Source organism: Pararge aegeria, chromosome 21, assembly GCF_905163445.1.
Source record: "Pararge aegeria chromosome 21, ilParAegt1.1, whole genome shotgun sequence".
NCBI lineage: Eukaryota > Metazoa > Arthropoda > Insecta > Lepidoptera > Nymphalidae > Pararge > Pararge aegeria.
The window spans coordinates 4,165,849-4,178,974 of record NC_053200.1 but is presented as its reverse complement, the minus strand read 5'-3'; the positions used below and the strand labels follow the sequence as shown (position 1 = coordinate 4,178,974).

Genomic DNA, 13,126 nt, shown 5'->3' with positions numbered 1-13,126 from the left:
GGACGGTTTTTATTTTCTATTAATATCTACATTTGGATATAATTCTTATATTAATATAAAAACTATAATCTTGCCGTAATCTTACTTATTATTAAGCTTCAATATCATTAATTATTTTTCACAGTAGTCAATGAAACTTGCAAATTAAGTGTTATAAAACACGAAAGTCAGTTTAAATACCGAGCCGTAGTTAAGAACTGCTACACTTTCATGCCTAATTATGTGCAGTTTCATACACTACTTTATCTAAACACATTTCTTGTAATCTTTAAGAAACAGTACCTAAGTCCAGCCAATAAAATTTAACAGTGTCGCCACCTTCAAGCAATATTGTAAAAAAAAGTTATTATGCAAGAGTCAATATGGGACAAGTTAGAAATATGTGGTTAAAAATGGCAGTGTTGCCAGATTAGCGTGATAAAACGCACTATACCAGAGGTCATTATTAGCTGTAGTAATGACGTCGGTGTTGCCAGATATAAATAATACAAAATAACCCTAACCTTATTTTAGCCTATACGATGGTTCCAAAATCTGTGCTGCCAGATCATAATATGGTGAGAAATATGACCTTATAACTTTAGTCCTGCACACAGAAATCTTTATTTTCGGATTATGTACTTCCCATACAGTGCTTGATAACGTATATTTTATAGTCACGTAACGAAAGTTAAACCATAATTTTAAAGGTATTATTTGAGGTAAGATATACTCGGAACCTCATTTTATTTTGACTTTCGTCGTGTTTTTATGTATTCGTATATGAGACATGACTGAAAAAGTTACGTAGCTTTACGTAGATGAGTCTTTGTTATTCTAATTTCTCTTGCTGCTGTTGATTAGATACTTGCAGCAATGGGTAAGAAGATGCTTTTCTTTTTCCGTTGAGCCGTTTTGGTGTATAGCCGTTGGACCTCCGCGTTCACGAGTGTATATGTCCAGTCCGTACTGACCTGAAATACAAACAAAATAATAATTTTATAAAGTTAAAATGCGTATAAAAATTTTCGGAACCGAGAGTATTTGAACCTACGACTTTGTGGCCAAATCGCAGGTCTTTTCCGAAAATTTTAATATGTATTTTAAATTTTAAAATTGATATTTCCTCCAAGTGTAGGTATAAACACTGTTCAAATTATAAAATTTACAAAATAATATTTATCCTCTTTATTGTTTGAAGATTCGTTTTATTTTAATCATTAAATAATTAAACGAGTAATATAATATAATTTAGAATCATTCGGGAGCTCACGGCAAAGCTTGGAATAATTAAAAATAATTGCGAGCTCGGGAATTCATTGCAGATTGGTCTTGAAACTAATAACATTATTTTTTTAAATTATTTTAATTGGTAACTCGAATGCTATACAAAGACAAATAATTAAAAAGCTCGTTAAATAGTTACAAATTTCGAAAATTATTTATAAATTTTTTCTTGGGGCTGAAAAATTTTATCATTGCAACTTTATTTTTTATTTATCAACTTAGAGTAAAAACGACTAACGGGAACTATGTAACTCACCTCGTCTATAACCACACAGTGTTAACGTGACAAGGTATAGTGATATTTTGTTTTTTTTTTTTTTTTAAGTTGTAATCACAACCCTACCAGGCCACTTGTTTAGATTATTTGCTGATAAAATATAGAGGTTAATGTTTATTAGGTTACAATAGGGCTGACATGCAGCTGTTCTGTAAAAGCCCTTAAAAAAAGAATAAAAAAAAAACCCTACCAGTAGTCAGTACACAACTTAGTAAGTTTATGATTACAACTTAGACATAGATGAAATACCAGATCCTTACCCCACGCAACATTCTCACTGATAAAGTTATTTTTTCCTTTAATCTATTAGGTTTTAAAGTACTTCATACTTTAGGTATTTTGCACTTACCTTCTTCAGGGAAGGTGATGTAAAAGTTCACAATGTCATCAGAAACATTTTGCTGCACGTATTTTGAGAGACGCTTTTCATCCACACCATTCTTGTGTAGCGTCGCCATGAAGTCAGCTAGAGGCCGTGACATGCGGAACTGGATCTCAAGTTCGCGACCCGCAAATACAAGCGCCTCCTGTTATAACAAAATATTGAGCCATGTCGCTGCTGGACCTATTTTTATAATAACCATAAGTAAAAAGTATTCCATGCCAAAAATCACGTTGATTGTTTGCTTAGTTACCCTATTATAGTGTAAAGGACTACGTAATCGATAAAAAAGCTTAATTGTGATTTATTGCTCTAACCAGATTGCTCTTATAATAATTTTAAATGACAATGTGAGATGGTGATAACGAAAAAAAAAACACCCGTCTTAGTTGGTTGTGGGCCTCTTCCAGGACGCGTTTGGAACCCTCGTAGCTTTAGTTTAAAGCTTACGAATATGGTTATCGCCATAGTAAAAGAAAGAAAGAAAAAAATATTTTTTACATTGCGCCACATATAATAATATTCACGACACCACGTATGTTATGTGTGGTACAACCTAGAAAAGAAAAAAATAATAAATAATCTTACTACCTTGTAATTCTCATGTAATGTACGCATCAAAAGTGCCACCTGTGACTTTGACTTTACCTTCGCCTAAGAATAGATTACCCACAAAATTGTAACCTATAGATAGCAAATACGTATTTTATTTATTTATTTATTTTAAGTACATATACATTAGTTATACATGTAACCCACTCACAGCCAAGGTTATACAAATTAATGTATATACACGTAAAATTATACTTAAAAAGAATAATTGGCCATATGTTTGGGTGAATATTTGACTCCTAACTAGATATCTGTGTCTAGGATATCATAATAAATCAACCACGAACTTTCGGCTTATAAATACTTATTATGTGTATTTTTTGTTGTAGCTAACCTGAACATTTAGTTATGTATAAGCAAATGCAAGCACTAATTACCTATGTTGTACATAACATAATAGACTTACCTGTTATTAAAACACTAACAAGACATTTTAAATGTGCAATGACACTACAAAAACAACATACAAATAAATTAATATGTTCTATTACAACACACCAAGCGCTCCGAAATTACCCATACATTAATAATGATGTATATAAGATACGTTTATACGTATTCAAGATACGTATTGAGTATTGAATTGTATTTTTACCACTTTTATTCTTAAGAATCCATAGCAGAGCAAGAGCTCTGAAAGAATTTGCTACGGGCGCCGCGCTTGCCTAATCAGCACTGTCGTCTTCCCTGGACGAGCTATGTCACGAAAAGTTCGAAGAGTAGCTAGTACTTTAATATATTAGGTACCTACCTGATGAGTAATGGGAACGAGTCCAAAAAGCCTAGTAGCTTTCGTGGGACCCCACTCGCCGCTTGCACAATCGGGCAGCGGTACCATGACGGTTTGCAGCTCCGCACAGCAAATCTATATAAACAAAATTGAATTTGAACGTGTTTAAAAAATTAAAAGGCGAGAATCGAACGAAATGTTTTAACGTAGTGCGTAGATATTGCGTAGCATTTATTTTGATTGCCTTGCAAAAGACGAATACAATGAGTTAGAATATATAGATATATTGAAAATTGAATCTAGCTTAGTCTAATGGCGAAGTGTATTAATTTATTATAGAAAATTAAGTTTCCTTTGTAAGTGACTTAGGTCTTTTTATGGGAATAAATGTCTTTAAACCTAAACCTAAAAACATATAAGTACCTATGCGATATATAGGTACCTATGAACATTACATATTATCATCATATAAACCCACTACTGGCCCACTACGGGTCTCCTCCCATAATGAGAAGGGGTTAAGGCTGTAGTCCACCACGCTGGCCCAGTGCGGATTGGTGGACTCCACACAGCTTTGAGAACATCGAAGAGTTCTACAATCTTATTGGTTATTAATATGATAGCGTTTTACAATTTTGGATACTTAACGTCTAATGTCATATCAGAGCATTGTGAGTTGTATTGTTGCGCTCTGAGTGAATTCACAAGGATCGCAATGTGGGTTATTTGTTACAGGAATAGATAATTAAATATTATGAGGTTAAGATTTTTTTTTTTTAAAAAGCTACACTATCGCATTAGGTTTAAGTATTCTGTAATGATAGTGTTAGAATAAGAATATAAATAAATAATAAATAAATTGTGCTCTTCTTTGCAAAACATGGACTTTACATTTATTGCTTCATAGTGGATAAAATTTAAGCCAGTTTATCAAAACTTGTGCTTCTCTTTGCACTAAAGTGAGCTATATCGCTTAAATAGTGGTTATGAGTTTTTTAATTTCTAATTACTCGAAGTAGCTTAACTTATAAGCTACTTCGAGTAATTGGAGCTGATTCAAATGACCGCATTTCACATGACACAATTATGAAATCTGTAGCCTTAGGACGTGATTTGCACGCTCGCAATCAAGAGTCGTTCTTGCGTATGGAAATACTTTAACATTGAAGTAAAATGGATCTTGATTGATGATAGCATTAAAGCTCAAATTTGTCTACAATTCTTTAGATCGGAATTTTGAAAAAAGGGTACGTATAGGATTTGCGACTCTTACGGGCTGAAATTAGGTCGACATTGACGATACATTTCGACGGCCGATTGGCGCAGTGGACCAAACGGCCGTCAAAATGCGACGACGACTGCTTTCTGAGTCCAAGTCCGTGGGGTTCGATTTCCACAACTGACAAAATATGTTTGTGTGATCATCATGAACATTATTCAGTGTCTGGATGTTTATCTGTGTTTTATAAGGATTTATGAATATTATATTCATAAAAATATTCATCGCTATTTTAGTAGCTATAACACAAGCTATGCTTACTTTAGGGCTAGATAGCGATGTGTGTATCGTCGTAGTAGGTATATGTATTTATTATTTATTAAAATTTTGCATTGACAATACATACAGTGTTTGATATGCGTAAACGACTCCTATTGCAAGCGAGGATATCTTGTACTAAGGTTACTGTGAGTTTCTATCTATTACAAGTGATGTTACCTTGAATTTGCAAACGCTCTTAAACTTCATGGGTTCTCCAGTAAGGTATTCCCTTGGCGTCACTGCGTTGGCGAAGATGTCCAACAAGAAGGCGCCACTGCAAGGAGCGTGGACACGGAAGGAAACTACGTTGCCTACCACCGACTAGAAATAAAGTGACGGAGACGATTATTCAATGTTTCCATAATAATACTTGAGAAATTAATTGATACCACTCTATGAATAATAATTTGACAAAAATAATAACTAACATTAATATTAAAAAAAATATATAAGCCGTCTAACTGTTTCTCTTATGGAAATGATACCTAAAATGCTGTCGCTATTGCCCCTTTGAATTGCTAGACTTAGCTGTTGGGCTAAATAAGCGCCAGAGCTCGGGTCGCCAGCTCTCGAGTCACCGGACGTCAAGACCAAATTTTGGGTCAATATTTGTCTTTGATATATTAAGTTTGGAAAACCGATGTAGATCCACCTACAGAAGTCATGTCTTGATTATTGAGAGGCTTCCAGAAAAGATTGCCTCCAGTTACATTTTAAGATCAAATTCCATATGTTCTGACCAGTATCATCATATCGACCCATTACCGGCCCACTACAGGGCACGGGTCTCCTCCCTCAATGAGAAGGGGTACATGCCGTAGTCCACCACACTGGCCCAGTGCGGATTGGTGGACTCCACATCCCTTTAAGAACATATGTAGAACTGTCAGGCATGCATGTTTCCTCACGATGTTTTCCTTCGCCGTCGAAGTAAGTGATATTTTGAATTACTTAAAACGCACATAACTTGGAAAAGTTAGAGATGCGTGCTGGGATTGGAACTCGGGCCCCCGAAAGTGAAGTCGACCTCCTACCCCTGCGCTATCACCGCTTCTTCTGCGACCATTATAAGCTTAGGTATATTAGAAAGAAAGTGTGCTGCATATTGTTCCTCTGAATGAGAATGCATTTTATGTTAATTTCCTAAAGAAAATAACGAAGGTTTTGACGAAAGTATTGCTGAATCCATTTTGTTCTCTAAGTTGTTTCACGAATGCTTTAATAAATCATGAAGAATAACTAACCTGCATTACAAATCGCTTGAGGCTGACGCCGTCAAATCCGTCGCCTTCAGTGTCATAGAACTTGAGGTTGTAGTGGAAGATGAGCGAACTCTGCATGTGTGCCGGCATGGCTATGCGCATAGTCGCCGCACCTAGATAACACACCAATCCAACAAAATTGGTTAGGCAACCTTTTTACTTAGCGAAAACTTATCTTTTGACGGCCGATTGGCGCAGTTTGCAGCGACCCGCCGGAAAACGTTTGTGTGATGAGCATAAATGTTATTCAGGGTCTGGGTGATTATATGTATATTCTAAGTATTTATGTATATGATTCATAAAATTATTCACCACTCATCTTAGTACCTATAACACAAACTACGCTTACTTTGGGGCTAGATGGCGATGTGTGTATTGTCGTAGTATATTTATTTATTTATTATTATTATTTAAAATTCAAAATTAATTTATTTCAAGTAGGCCTAGTTGAGTTTTTTTTATCTTGTGAGAGATGAGAGCCTGCTTCCAAGCAAGTTTTGTTTAGAAATTCATCTAAAGTACAGTGACCACGATTTATTAAGGTGGATAAAAGCATAAACTCAATCCCACATATGCAGATGTCACTAGTTAATGTTCGTCTATAAGATCGAAGTCTTATTCGAAACTCCATCTAATGGATCTTGCTTGACCATCTTGACGATTTTCGATAAAGCTCTGTTTGGCCGGCAGGCTAAGTGTTGGGGAATTATTCAGAAATTAAAAAAATATGCTAAAACCCAGATTAGGAGCTCTGAGCTCAGGTCAGGCAATTCTGTTTTTAAAGTAGGTCAGGCAATATTTTTAAACCAACCATAGTCGTAATGCACAAAGTGAGTCAACTTGGTTGACCAAAAAATTCGTGGGCCCTGCCCGGTACACGTGCGGTAGTCTCTGCTTTGCTAGCGCACTGGTATTTTCAATGAGTATACAAAGACGTTGACTCACTGTATACTCTTGAAACGTGATCAAATCCTCAAATTTTCTTTTAATGAGAGAGAAAAAACTCCGTTATTTGGTTCGGATGTGACATATTCATGTTGCTAGTAAAAAACTATCTATCTTAAAAGTACTAACTATCTTAACTTATCATCGACAATAAATAATAACTAAACATGTCCCAACCTGTTGAGTCCGTGAACATAACAGCTTTTGTGTTAGGATCACTGAAGTAAAGTCCATATCGGAAGAACAGCGACCTCACGAACGGTAGCTCCTCGAAGTCGTGGAGGGTTATGGGTGTTTTCAGCAGCTGCCAGTCTGGTTGTAGAGGATAGAACTCGTAGATGAACTCCCGCGGGTCCGTTAGGAAGTAGTGGTCGTCGTACTCATATCTGGTGAAATAGATAGAATTAACAAATGTTCTTTAACAAATGGCAGTAGATAGGGGTGACGAAGGCTTACGAAGACTTGCCAAAATTACGTCACAAACCACATTTCGTGCGAAGCTAAATTTTATGAGCATCGCCCTGTGGTCACTGCATCATTATGTCATTTTTACAGAAAATTATAAATTCTAAATTTTATTTTTATTCTACTACAAGTAAACCCTTGCAATCTCACCTGTGGTAAGTGATGAACCAGTCTAAGGTGTTAGCGGGCTTACCTGTTACCGGCTAACAGGTTAGCCCGTTAACAGGTTAGCCCGCTAACACCTAAAATATAACTGGCATATTCTCTATGCCAGTTAAATTTAAACCATACCATGATCGGTTTCAACGCGACATCGTACCTGAACGATAAGTAACTAAGTGTCACGTCTTTGTCGGGTGGGGTGGTAACTAGCCACGGCCGAAGCCTCCCACCAGACCAGACCGGAGAAAATTTAGAAATTATAAGTTCCCAAATTATCCTGCCGGGAATCGAACCCGGGAACTCCCAATTAAAACCACAGCGCTCCCCGATGCTTCAGGGAGGTCTTCACAAGGGGTTAAGGCCGTATTCCATCACGCTGGCCCAGAGCGGTTTTGGTAGACTCCAAATTCCTTTGAGAACATTATGGAGAACCATCAGGCATGCACGATGTTTTCCTTCATCGTTGAAGCAAATGATATTTAGTTGCTTATAACACACATAACTTAGAAAAGTTAGAGATGATTCTAACTCGGCACTCCGTCGAAGTCACTCCGCCAAAACTACAACTTTACCAACCTTAAACTATCGCTCTTCCCTCTATTTCCTGGTTTGGGAGCATCTTTCGCATTCACCAAATGTCTAGCTCCCCAGTTGCACTGCACGAATCTCCAGGCACCAGCAACGTATACCGCGTTCCACGAGTTCCTGAAGCGGTTATCCTCGAAACGGACGCCGGGCTGGTAGCCGGCTGATTTACTATAGCCTTTTATCACAACGCAGTGGAGGCCCGCGTAGCTAAAACAAAAAGTTATTTTTTTTATTTTTAAGTTATATTTCGTTTGGCGCGTTAGGTAATAATGATGAGAGTAATTTTTGCGTACGCTCATACACCGAAACCCTGAAGTCAGTTATAAGGTTAGACAGTGTGCACTTTTAGTTGTCAAAGACTTTAATTATATATATCGATGTAATCAAGTATGTTAGTTAACTTTATAATACATTCAGAAATCTCTACAAAGGACTATGTTCAGCCGTGATTCATTCATCTCGGACATGAATGAATGAAAGAATGAATACTCTTTATTGCTCATAAAAATATAGGAAAAATTTTGAATCACGTGTTTACACAATCAACACTGTATACAATTTGGCGGCCATAGTTATCTCTTCCAGGCACCCAATGGTGTAAAAAAACAGCTCTTGGGCTGTGTTTGACTCCATTAGTTTCCACCACCGCACATAAATATATTTATAAATGATGTATCTAATACTTTTTTTTTTTAATCTTATTAAAAAAGGGCTTTTATTTCACAAAAATATGTCAGCCTTATCATACCTTAGTCTTATCTAATACAACTTATGAATAACTACTTCTATAAAGATCCTAAATCATTTTGGCTTCCCCAGAAGTTGGGGAAGACAATATGGTATGATACACACCTATATCACTAAGGTTTAATATCTATAACTTAACAGTAGTCTGTAGTATATATATATAATGTTAAAAATAAAAAATAAAATCGTTTATTTCGTTGATTTTACATTGTGGAGACCTCCTAGTAATCATTAAAATACCTGTGTCAAGAGGCCTCACTCTTCCATAGCAACAAAAGACAAGATAAAAAAAAAAGATTGAGTAGTGCGTCTTGGTGTGTATAGTGTGTCTAGCGTGTGTAGTGTGGTTATGTGTGTGTAGCGTGTTTATGCGTGTATGTGTATGTGTGTGCGCGTGTGTGTGTGTGTGTGTGTGTGTGCACGTTCTTGCTTACCTGCACAATCTTTTAAACAGAACGTGGTAACTTTCGGTGCCGTGTTTGATGCCTCTGAGCAATCCCAACGGCGAGTCTCCCTTGAGGTTATCATCAAAGTGTATGTTGTTGAGATTCTTCACAGTGATCCAGCGGAATATCGTGCGGGCCTTCTCCACGTCGCTCGCACATCTACCCACTAACTGCCGGACCAGATCCGTAAAGGTCTTTTGGTCTTCTTGCGCCACCTGAGGATGAAAGTTTAAATAGAAGACTGTCTTGTTAAACCAAACACTGTTTCAAACGTAGTTCGCACGTTGAAGGAATAAGTAAATTAAGATATCCGTCAATATTATTTCATTTTCAACTGGATCTTTCAGAACATTTATTTATTTATTTATTTATTATTTATGTACAATAAATTGTGATTGTGAACATAAGATACATGAAGTGTACAAAGGAAAGCTTATCTCTATAAGAGATCTCTTCCAGCTACCCCAGGATGTGAGTAAGATGATTTAATTGTGGTATAGGTCATATAAAGGTACAATATACATCATAATAACTACTAAGGATATTTAATACATCTAAAAAATAACAAAATTCTGCATACTAGTACAATAAAATTTGAAGATACTATATATACAAAATACATAAAAATAATATAATAAATATTTATGTAACACAAATATAAATATATATCTATAATAAGTAAAAGGCCCAGGAACAGAAGAAGAAGGATAAGTAAACAGTGATAAATATACTATGACAACGATAGATAATGCTCCTTTACATTGTGTTTAAAAGAGTGCACCGATCGGCAGTGTCTAATATGTTCTGGTAGTACGTTCCAAAAGTCCTTTAAGTTGATTAAAAATCTTTGTCTTCCTTCCAGGCGCAACGGTGATGTGCGGTTTTAAGCTGGAGGTTCCGGATTCGATTCCCATCAGAGGCAATTTATTATAATTTCTGAATTTTCTCTGGTCTAGTATGGTGGAAGGCTTCGGCTGTGTCTAGTTACCACCCTAGCGACAAAGGCTGCCGCAGATGTCGCGTAGTAACCGATTAGGGGTATTGTTTGAATATAACTGACATACTCTCAACAGGTTAACCCACTACAATCTTGGACTGCTTCATCACTTAACATTGGATGAGATTACAGTCAAGGGCTAACTTGTAGTAGAATTTAATATATATATTTATCAGCAGAAAATAGGCTATTGGTTCATTGTAGATAGAGCTTTCATAATTTTGTTATTATATTTAATTAAATGTTCTTTTTTGATTTCTTTTGAATCTCCCTACTTACCGAGATGGCGATTTTGTCAACATCTGCAAATTCAGCCGGATCTGTATAGATGTGGAATTTGGAGACCAGGGGAGGTTGAGGTGGAGGCGCCCTTGCGGGGTAGGGTGGTGCTTCCTCCCCGTCGAGGTACAGCGATGAAGCCGCCATGTACTCTGACCTTCTTTCTGTGATCAACTCCATCATTTCGTGGCTTTGCTTCTCTACTAGCGCTGCTGTGGCCGCCCTGGAAACAAGAACATTGTTAAATTAACCTTATTATTTAGCAAAATGAGTAACTTTTTTTATAAATATTTAGTGTAATTATTTGTTTGTAGTGAAAATGTTTTAAACGCGGTGACAGTATTGGGTAAGGGCCCGAGATCGTCACTGGCTCGCATCTTTTGAAATTTAGTAATTTGTAAGTCTGATAATCTATTATGTTCTCAAAGGCGTATGAAGTCTACTTATCCGCACTTAGCCAGCGTAGTGGATTACGACCTAAACACTTGTCATTCTGAGAGGAGATCCGTGCTCTGTAGTTGGTCGGTTAATATAGATATAATTAACTTTTTTTGCTCAATATAGATAAACAGACATTTAAACCCATATCCTATATGGCGTGGAAAATTACGGCCAATTACACGCGCCGGTAGTAGCACTATTTTTAGGAATACTTGTTTTGCACGCCACTGTAGATGCCGGGATCAAAGCTTAATTTTAAACCTTCCTTTCGGAAGTTCACGCAAGGAAATGGGTTTTGGTTTTTAGGTGTGAAAATCCAGCTTTATTATAGTTTCACGTCACGTCACATCACGTTTCACGTTAGTCACGTCTCCGACCAAGTCAAAGTCAAAGTCAAAAATACGTGCTTTATTCAAGCAGGCCCGTAGATGTTGCGTACCCTTATGATGCTTAAATTAAATGTTTTTTTTTACATGGTAGTGAGATGATAGCGATAACAATATTCGAAAACTTAAAAGTTCAAAGTCAAAATATCTTTATTCAAGTAGGCCCATAGGTGGTATATTGACGCGTACATTATATGAGAAATACACCGTAGTGAGATGATGGCGATAACCATATTCGTAAACTTAAAACTAAAGTTACGAGGGTTCCAAACGCGTCCTGGTCTAAGAAGAAGCCCACAACAAACTTAGCCGGGTTTTTTTGTTTTGTTATCACCATCTCATATTGTTTTTTTAAAATTATTTTCAAAGGCGTCCTGGTCGAAAAAGAAGCCCAAAGCAAACTAAACTGGGAGTCACGATCTCACATTGTCAATTAAAATAATTAGAAGAGCAACCTGGTTTGAGCCAAGCTTTTTTATAGGTGACGTAATCCTTTGTACTATACAATGACTTTTATATAAGTTTAATTTAAACTTTGAACTTTTTAAGAGACATTTTTAAGATGAAAACCGTTAGTTTATAGTAAAATTGTATGCAATTTTAAACGAATTACTTAATTATATGTAGCCTAGTTTACGTAATGCACTGAAAATTTATTCTTACTTCTTTACGTCACAAAATAGAATTTATTCCCTTCTTCAATCATCAAGGCTTTGTTTTGATATATATCATTACATGTATTATTGCGTTTTGTCTTTCCATCTCTTTGCGATAAGATTTTGACATGAGTAACAACACAAACAAGAGAAAGCTTTCTACTTGTAGCGCTTTGTTCGAGTTTATTTTCGTAAACAAATATGTTGCGACCGGTAACGATTGTTAAGAATTAAGATGAATTGTAATTAAGATTCTCATCATTCTTGCTATTTCTTGTTAACATAGTCAATCTGATAAGACATTCAAACAATATTCTCATGCGTTTATTCTAACATCCGGTTTTATGAGCGGAGCAAATGAAAGTAACTTCCCACTACTGTTTAGCTTTGAACCCAACCGACCGCTGATGAGAGCGATTTTTACGGTCAGTGACTGTGCTTATATGAATGTTAAATATGATAATAAAAGTGTTACGCTTAGTACAATACCCAATACTGGTTATTTGTTTTGGAGATATTGAAGTATGAGTTTAAAAGTGAAACTTTGAAAGATGCAAATAACGTACTCGTACCTACATTTACACTATAATGGTGTAATTTAGATCCAATAACGGGATTGAAAAAGAAATCTATAAGTTTATTGCAATGCCCCGGCGCAGCGGGGCATCATGTTATATCTTATGTTCGTACATGAATAAAACTAGCTGACCCGTGCAACTTCGTCTGCACCAAATCGGTTATTACCGGAAAACACGAATAAAATGACATTTTCTCAAAATGAATCCTAGCTAGATCCTTTTTTCGCCCCCGAAACCCCCTGAATACTAAACTTCATGAAAATCGTTGGAGCCGATTCCGAGATTCCAATTATATATATACAAGAATTGCTCGTTTAAAGATATAAGATTAATAAAAATAAACATTATAATGATATAATAAACATTA

The 13,126-nt window shown here is 36.1% G+C and overlaps 1 protein-coding gene across 7 annotated transcripts in view; it reads right to left on the bottom strand.

Annotated features, from left to right (window-relative positions):
* Window position 1: 1 nt before the first annotated feature.
* The window catches only part of LOC120632973 (hillarin), an 86,254-nt gene continuing 73,129 nt past the window's right edge, over window positions 2–13,126 (bottom strand). For all 7 annotated transcript variants that reach the window (XM_039902975.1, XM_039902974.1, XM_039902971.1 and 4 more), the window contains exons 7-15: window positions 10,699–10,921; window positions 9,411–9,637; window positions 8,218–8,436; window positions 7,192–7,400; window positions 6,052–6,182; window positions 4,985–5,128; window positions 3,289–3,402; window positions 1,893–2,070; window positions 2–953 (exon numbers count right to left, since the gene is read on the bottom strand). In XM_039902975.1, the coding sequence (XP_039758909.1) occupies window positions 817–953; window positions 1,893–2,070; window positions 3,289–3,402; window positions 4,985–5,128; window positions 6,052–6,182; window positions 7,192–7,400; window positions 8,218–8,436; window positions 9,411–9,637; window positions 10,699–10,921 (1,582 nt within the window). In that variant the 3' untranslated portion in view covers window positions 2–816. The remainder of the gene's footprint in view (window positions 954–1,892; window positions 2,071–3,288; window positions 3,403–4,984; window positions 5,129–6,051; window positions 6,183–7,191; window positions 7,401–8,217; window positions 8,437–9,410; window positions 9,638–10,698; window positions 10,922–13,126) is intronic.